Source organism: Camelina sativa, chromosome 9 (genome assembly GCF_000633955.1).
Source record: "Camelina sativa cultivar DH55 chromosome 9, Cs, whole genome shotgun sequence".
In the NCBI taxonomy this organism is placed as follows: Eukaryota; Viridiplantae; Streptophyta; class Magnoliopsida; order Brassicales; family Brassicaceae; genus Camelina; species Camelina sativa.
Window position 1 is genome coordinate 4,954,428 of NC_025693.1, and position 9,064 is coordinate 4,963,491.

General features: G+C 40.4%; 1 protein-coding gene and 1 pseudogene across 1 annotated transcript; both read left to right on the forward strand.

Moving 5' to 3' along the window:
• On the forward strand, positions 261 to 1,897 carry LOC104715018 (putative F-box/FBD/LRR-repeat protein At4g13965). Its single transcript, XM_010432476.1, has 4 exons — positions 261 to 271; positions 390 to 1,290; positions 1,372 to 1,503; positions 1,610 to 1,897. The coding sequence occupies exons 1-4, from the start codon at positions 261 to 263 to the stop codon at positions 1,895 to 1,897; spliced, it is 1,332 nt and encodes a 443-aa protein (XP_010430778.1).
• The window catches only part of LOC104715019, a 9,549-nt pseudogene continuing 3,979 nt past the window's right edge, over positions 3,495 to 9,064 (forward strand).

Here is a 9,064-nt window from a genome sequence, read left to right on the forward strand (position 1 = left end):
ACGGTTCAATATTACGGACGAGATTAAGGGGGTGTATTGAATAGAAGATTTTAGGAGATTTGCTGAGATTTTAATATTTCAGAATTTTGGGAGATTTAGAGTTTTATTTTGGGAGTTATGAAACCCTAACGTCCGCAGTCTAACATCTTCGTCTCCGCTACGCTACCTATTCAATTCAAGCAGCACCGTCTTTGTTTGGAAAAAAGCTTTAAATTAAACAGCAACAGTCAACACAGAATTCTTAAATTCAAGCTTGAGCAATGAACCGATGGTTAGTATATCTCTTTGTCAAAAAGAAAAGAAAGACGATGGTTAGCATCAATATTTTCCGAAACTCAAAAACCAATTCGTGTCTTTTAACTTGTGTTGTTCGATTTTGGCTTTGACAGTAAAAAGAGTGGTGAAAATGAGAATAATCAAGGTGTTTTGAATGCGGACAGGATCAGTCAGTTGCCTGAAGCCTTGATTGTGAATATATTGTCTTTGCTTACTACAAAAGAGGCCATAGCCACGAGCGTTTTGTCTAAACAATGGCGCTCTCATTGGAAGATGCTGCCTAAACTCACGTTCCGTTCTAACCAATCTTACTATCACAGCCGTGAACTCGGGACGTTTTTAAAGGACGTTTTCAAGACTTTGCTTTCACACAAGGCTCCCGTTCTACATAGTTTTCATCTCTCAGTTGTGTTAGATAAATGTGACGAAACGGATACTGGAGTATTGATTGGAATTGCTCTTTCCCGCAATGTACGTAAGCTGGTACTCGGTGTTCAATGTTACGATGGGAAAGTATGCTTCAGATTTCCTAGATGCTTGTACAACTGTGAAACACTAGAAACTTTAAGACTCACTTCTAATGTTCATATAGATGTCCCTTCAACATTTTGTCTAAAATCTCTTAGAACTATGGAGCTTATCACGGTGGACTTCAAAGACGATGAATCATTTATTAACCTTTTATCTGGCTGCCCTAATCTCGAAAACTTGGAAGTGCAAGGAATACTAGAGAACAGTGTGAAGGCTTTCACTATTGCAGTTCCATCTTTACAGAGGTTAAAATTTTATAATTACAGCTATTTTGAGCCGCTTGCGGGCTATGTGATAAATGCTCCCTCTTTGAAATACTTGGATATTGAGATTTGTGGTTATGGTCTTGAGTTTTGTCTTATTGAGAATTTGAGGAAGCTGGTGGAGGCAAAGATCATTGTTGTCTCTAAGATAATCAATGAGAACCTTTTGGAATCTCTAACTTCGGTCAAACGTCTGTCCTTGGAATTGCCACCCTTGATGGTACATCTTTCAGGTTTTCCTTTGCAATTAATTTAGTTTTGTTATTATATTGTTTATGTGCTAATTCTGACTCATGCACAGGTCAAGTTTTCCACCGGCAGCACCTTCTATCAGCTTGTATATTTGGAGCTACATACACATGCAGAGTGGTGGAATCTACTTACCCTCATGCTTGATAGATCTCCTAAATTGCAAGTCCTAAAGCTCATGCACGTAAGCATATAGTTCATCCATCAGCAATTTTTCCAGCTAGGTTTTAAGGTTTGATAATTTAATATAATAAGATACATTGCATGTGTTTCCCCCTCATTGATCTTAGCCTATGGGTTGGAAAGAAAGCCCAGCTCCTGGAACATGGAATCAACCAAAGAATGTTCCTGAATGTTTGTTGTCTCACCTCGAGACATTCAAGTGGATAGGCTTCGAATGGAAACAAGAAGAGGAGATCAAAGTGGCGAAATATATTCTAAGTAACTCAAAACGTTTGAAAAGAGCAACTTTTTCCTCATCAAAACCCATCACTGATCCTAAAAAGAGAGATAAGATGGTCGAGGATTTAAATAGTGTGGTCAGGCCTTCGAGTTCATGCCAGCTTCTGTTCAAATGAAACATATTAGGAATCTTTGTTCTCACAGGTAACATTTAACTATGTTTTTTGTTCAACCGGTTTCTAGGAAACTAAATTCTGTTTAGGTGAAATAAAGATTTTGGCAATTGCAAATGCTGTCATTTATAGAATTCATAGGTTTTTGATTATCGCGGCTTATTAATTTAAAATATAAATCAAGTTTCCCCTTGTTGTTATGAGGAATGGCTCAAGAAGGGAGATCGTCTGGCCTTTAAGAAATGGAATCAATTATCAAAATATTTTCCTGAATGATTGTTGCCTTAACTTGGACGAGGGACTTGAGACTCTTGAGGAGTTAAAAATTGTGGTCAGGGGTTTCGAATTCATCATGCCAGCCTTCTTCTGGTCAAGTGAATTTTGTTTGTTAGTAAAAGAGTCTTGCATGTTTCACAAATCACTTTTACTATGATGTTACTTTAATGTTTTCTAGACGAAAATAATATTTTATTAAGCCTGATATGAAACATAGTTATTATTATACAATGAGGGATTTAACCAAATTACAGCGTGAAAAGAAAATGGAGTCTATAGAGATCATTAAAGCTCTCAACAAAATGTGAATTTCTTTCTTCTTTGTTTTTTTGGGATAAAATGTGAATTGATGTGACCAAAAGGACATTGTTATTTACAAAATCCGAGGGGCAAGGAGCTTACTAGGAATGGGTGAATCATTGAGACAACAATCTTCTAAAGCATTTACGGTATCTCTGCCAGCTAGAAGAGTGTCACACTGAGGAACGGTTAAGTTTTACGAAAGATAAACCGCATTGGTTGGTTTTAATGGAACCTACTGTACATTGTGTAACATTGGAGCTTACGAGATTGCGGATCCGTTCTTATGTCCCCAACAAGGAAAAATCAGTTTTTGTTACGTAGTTGGTTTAAGCTTGATTTTCGTTTGGTTTTCTATGCTCTGGTTGAGTGCTCTATTCCCTGAAACTTGTTTCATTTGATTCATCGTGTTGATTATGGATAAATTTACAGAGATGAAATTTGGAACTCCAAAATCTGATGTCTTCGCAAAGGTTAATAATGCTTAATTATATCTTCACTGATCCATTTAAAATCTTGAGCAAGACTTAGCCATATCTTCTTCTTCAGAAGAAACAAAGGATGATGTTCTCTTCTACCATCTTCATGATTGAGAGGGCACAGACATGATTGACAGTTTCCTTTGTTGGCACGTATCATGTATCATCCAAAATTCTTCTTCTTATACTGCGAGACGCCAAGACTTCAAACGTGTACTTCGGTTCAAGTTTTAGTCGGAATCCATCTGGTTTTGGATTTAATGAAACAACAACAATACTCGTTATTTAGTCAATATAGCAAAATTATAATGAAAATAATATTTTGAACTTTAATTTTATCATTAAAAAAAAAAATTGCTTATGATTATTATATATATAAGCTAGTTAGAAACCCAAAACAATAAACAAAACAAAATACCCCATTCTCTACGGAGTCTCGTTGGAAACCCTCTGATTCTCTTCTGCGTTTGGAGGTCGAAGAAGCGCATGTCTTGTTTGTGCGAGAATTCAACAGAATAAGGGGATTTCAACAAAATTCTAATCCAATGAAACGATGGTTAGTCTCTTTTGTCTGTTTTTAGGGTTTCTTACAAGTGTAATAATTAAAGCTTCAAAATCTAACTCATCTTTTAATTAATCTTGTTTCGTTTTGGATTTTGACAGCAAAAGAGATGGTGGGAACATGAATATTCTAGGTGTTGTGAATGAGGACAGGATCAGTGAGTTGCCTGAAGCTCTAATTCTGCAAATATTGTCTCTGCTTCCTACCAAACTTTCCATAGCCACGAGTGTTTTGTCTAAACAATGGAAGTCTCATGGAAGATGCTGCCTAAACTCAAGTTTGATTGCTGTCGCGGACTTGGCGCAGCGTAAGAACTGGTTTGTAGCTCAATCAAGGGAATTAAGTTATTCTCTTGAGACCTACTTCGCTCAATCAAGAGATTTGTGCAAATCTCTTGAGACCGACTTCCTGTTTTTGATGAAACTAATCGAATCAAGACACGGGTTGAGAGAAAATCTCGTTTATTAATTATCAAAAACTGCTTATTAAAAGAGACGATGAAAAGCTTATATAGGCGAGGTCACAATCGACCTTGAGACACCAACCCTAGACACGTAAGGCTAGCTAAAATAGAAGTTTACTTAGAAAAGGAAAACATAAAATGGAAATACTAAAGCACCAATAAATCCTTGATCCTTGAATAAGAAGTCATGAAGATGTCGCTACATCAGGTCCCTCCGGGTTTGAAAGATTCGACCCCGAATTGAGCTCATGGTCTTTAGGAAGAAAACGAGACAGATACTTGACGTTGAAGACATCAGAAGTATTGAGATCTGCAGGTAAATGCAAACGGTAAGCATTGTCATTGATACGTTCAAGAACTACCAACGGTCCAATCTTCTTTGCCTTGAGTTTGTTGTACGCACGCGCAGGCATACGATCCTTCGTAAGAACAGCCCAAACAAGATCACCGACTTCAAAAACAAGCCTACGACGGTGGACATCAGCTGATTTTTTATATTGTGAAGTCGAGGCTTCCAAATGTTGCTTAGTTTCAGCATGAACTCCTTGAATGGCATCCACAAAAGTTGTAGTATCTCCGTGAAGACGGGTTCGGTCTGGAAGTGTAGATAAATCACTTGGACCACGAGGAATCATACCATAAATCACTTGAAAAGGACTAAACCCGGAACTTCGATTATGTGCATGATTGTGAGCAAATTCTGCTTGGGGCAACTTTGAATCCCACGACTGAATAGATTCACCCACCAAACAACGAAGTAAATTACCCAGTGACCGGTTAACGACTTCAGTCTGGCCGTCACTTTGTGGGTGATATGCTGAACTCATATCAAGGCTAGTGTTCATCATTTTCCACAAAGACCGCCAAAAATGGCTAAGAAAGCGGGAATCACGATCCGAGACAATAGAAGATGGCAATCCATGAAGACGATAAATCTCACGAAAGAAAAGTGTAGCAACTTGAACAGCATCAATAGTACGCTTGCAGGGAATAAAATGAACCATCTTAGAAAAACGGTCAACCACCACAAAAATAGAGTCAAAACCTCGTTGCGTTCGCGGTAAACCCATGACAAAATCCATACTAATATTGGTCCATGGTTGAGTAGGCACAGGTAAAGGAATGTAGAGACCAGCGTTTGTAGCTTGACCCTTGGACGTTTGACATATCACACAACGTTCAACAAAACGTTCCACATCGCGACGGAGAGACGGCCAAAAATAAGATGAAGAAACAAGGTGGAGAGTACGATCTCCACCCACATGACCCTCATTATGTATCTCCACAATAAGCTGTAAACGAAGACTGCAATCCGGAATACATAAACAAGAATCACGAAAAAGAAACCCATCATGTAAGGAGTAAGCAGAAGAGCGGCCAGCATGAACATCTTCCATAATACACCCAAAGAAGGGATCAGAAACATAGAGATCAGCGAACGTACTAAATCCCGGTACAGAGACGTGTAAGACTGCAAGCACCGCATGTCTCCGGCTAAGAGCATCAGCGACTCTATTAGAAACCCCTGAAGTGTGCTTAATAACAAAAGTGAATTGTTGCAAGTAGGCTACCCATGAAGCATGACGAGAAGAAATTTTGTCCTGGCTGCTAAGATGCTTCAAAGCATCATGATCGGTATAAAGAACAAACTCCTTATGAAAAAGATAATGGCGCCAATGTTTGACAGCTTGAACAACTGCATAAAATTCAATGTCATAGGTGCTATAACGTAAACGCGCACCAGCCAACTTCTCGCTAAAGAAAGCAATGGGGCGAGTATGTTGGCTTAAGACAGCGCCAATTCCTGTTGTGGAAGCATCACAATGAAGCTCAAAGACCATAGTGAAATCAGGCAGTGCGAGAATGGGAGCCGAGCTGAGCTTATCTTTGATTAAAGAAAACGCCACGGAAGCTTCCGGAGTCCACACAAAGGTGCCATCTCGAATACAACTTGTAATTGGGGCCATCACACTACTAAAGTGTGGGACGAAACGCCGATAAAACGAAGCCAAGCCATGAAAGCTACGTGTTTCCGACAATGTCTTAGGTTCAGGCCAAGATTGTATCGCAGATACTTTGCTAGGATCCACAGCTAATCCATCACCAGACACTATATAGCCCAAGAAGTGGACTTGACGTGAACCAAACTCACACTTTTCATCGTAGCAAAGAGTTTATCACGGCGAAGAACCAAGAGAACTTCACGCAAATGACGGATGTGATCATCAAAAGACAAGCTAAAGATCAATATATCATCAAAGTAAACCACCACAAATTTACCAATGAATGGTCGGAGAGCTTGATTCATGACACGCATGAAGGTACTAGGAGCATTTGATAAACCAAAGGGCATAACAAGCCATTCGAAAAGCCCTTCTCGTGTCTTAAACGCCGTTTTCCATTCATCACCCGAACGTATACGAATTTGATGATATCCACTTTTTAAATCTAGCTTGGAGAACACAGATGCTGCACCGATCTGATCAAGTAAGTCATCAAGTCGAGGAATAGGAAAACGATAGCGTACCGTTATTTTATTAATAGTGCGGCTATCAACACACATCCTCCAGGAACCATCTTTTTTGGAATAAGGAGAGCAGGCACTGCACAAGTACTCAAGCTTTCACGCAAAAAACCCTTAGAAACCAAGTCCTCGACTTGTTTTCGTAGCTCTTCGTGTTCACTTGGACTCATTCGATAATGACTGAGATTAGGAAGAGCCGCATCAGGTACTAGATCAATACGATGTTAAATGTCACGAAGAGGAGGAAGGCCTGGTGGCAAGTCATCAGGAAAGACATCATTGAATTCATGGAGCAGGGCTTGAAATCCGACAGGAATGTTAGGTGTAACGGCAGTCGAAACAGAGGTGGAAAGCAGAACAACTACGATTCCCTCTTCTCGTAATGCAGATTCAAAAGGAGCATGCCTCAAAACTAAGACAGGGTTAGACGGAACCTTGTGTGTTAGCGGAAGAGAAGGTTGCAGTGTAAAGTGACGGTTGTTGAAGCGAAAACTGTAGGTGTTTAAAAATCCATCATGCTGAACTTTGTTGTCATAAATTCAAGGGCGATCCAACAGAAGATGGCAAGCATCCATAGGTAGGACATCACAATGGAGTTGATCTTTATAAGCATTACCAATAGAAAAAGACACCAACGCCCGCCGTGTGACAACAACATCTGTTCCTTGGTCTAACCATGCAAGCTTGTAAGGTGATGGATGAGGCTCTGAAATGAGATTAAGCTTTTTGATAACAACTTCTGCCACAACATTCTCACAACTTCCCGAATCAATAATAAACTTGCAAACTTTGCCCTCAATCGTACACCGAGAGTGAAAGAGGTTATGACGTTGAGGATGCTCATCCTCAGCTCGTGGAGTTAAACATATACGTCTCATCATCAACAATGTACCATCATCGGCTGGCAAATCCTCTGTTGTGTCAGGATAATCATCATAAATTACCTCAACATCGTTGCCAGTGTCATCAAGTAATAAACCACGACGGTTACGCGTCGGACAGGCTGATTGACGATGCCCCGGTTCTCCACAAGCAAAACAACGGAGAGTTCCAGTACGTACTGGTCGGTTCGCGTCAACAGGAACAATAGCTGTCTCTTTGGCTTGAACAGGAACGGTGACTTCTTGTGCAAAAGGAGTAGCAGGGTTTGGTTGGCGATTCAGACGGGAAGAACTCCAACCCGAAAAATTGCCTTTGGTCTGTGTTTCAATGGTGATTGCTTGTTGATGAGCTTCGCCAAGAGAAAGAGGGTGAAACAGATTGAGTGTGTGTTGAATCTGTTGACGAAGTCCTCCAATGAAACGAGCGATCAACTGCTGTTCTGAATCTCTAACTTCCACACGATTCATTAATAAAAAAAATTCAGTAGCATAGTCTTCAACCGTACGATTCCCTTGACGTAAATTCTGCAGTTTGTGGAACAAGAGTTGCTCATAATTGAATGGCAAAAATTTTTTTTGCATATGTTTACGAAGCTTGCTCCATGATGTGATTTTTTCTTTTCCCTGACGTGACCGAGTTGTTTTCAATTGTGCCCACCACGCTGCAGCTCGTTGTCGAAAACGGATCGCAATCAAAGGCACACAACGTTCTAAAGGTACACGTTTAAACTCCAGAATTTCTTCCACTGTGACAAACCAATCCAAAAGGTCTTTGGGTGAAGAACTTCCATGAAACTCTGGAATCTCTAGCTTAAAGCTTGATTCCCACCTCCCGTCATTATCATCTTCTCCGTTTTGACGAAGAAGCTTCACCTTTTCTTCACCAAAAGGATTCTCGTCAAACTCTGTTTTGTCATCGTCGTCAAAAATTTTGTCTTCCTCCGGAGCCGCTTTACGCAAACTCATCGCTTGAACCACCGTTGCTAAGCTCTGAACTTGAGCTCGAAGTTCTGCGATGGCTTGGCGATTAAGCTCTCCCTCACTTGGCTGGACTTCTTTCTTAGGTCGCGGCATGGTTACAGATCGTAACCTGGCTCTGATACCAACCTGGCGCAGCGTAAGAACTGGTTTGTAGCTANGCAAATCCTCTGTTGTGTCAGGATAATCATCATAAATTACCTCAACATCGTTGCCAGTGTCATCAAGTAATAAACCACGACGGTTACGCGTCGGACAGGCTGATTGACGATGCCCCGGTTCTCCACAAGCAAAACAACGGAGAGTTCCAGTACGTACTGGTCGGTTCGCGTCAACAGGAACAATAGCTGTCTCTTTGGCTTGAACAGGAACGGTGACTTCTTGTGCAAAAGGAGTAGCAGGGTTTGGTTGGCGATTCAGACGGGAAGAACTCCAACCCGAAAAATTGCCTTTGGTCTGTGTTTCAATGGTGATTGCTTGTTGATGAGCTTCGCCAAGAGAAAGAGGGTGAAACAGATTGAGTGTGTGTTGAATCTGTTGACGAAGTCCTCCAATGAAACGAGCGATCAACTGCTGTTCTGAATCTCTAACTTCCACACGATTCATTAATAAAAAAAATTCAGTAGCATAGTCTTCAACCGTACGATTCCCTTGACGTAAATTCTGCAGTTTGTGGAACAAGAGTTGCTCATAATTGAATGGCAAAA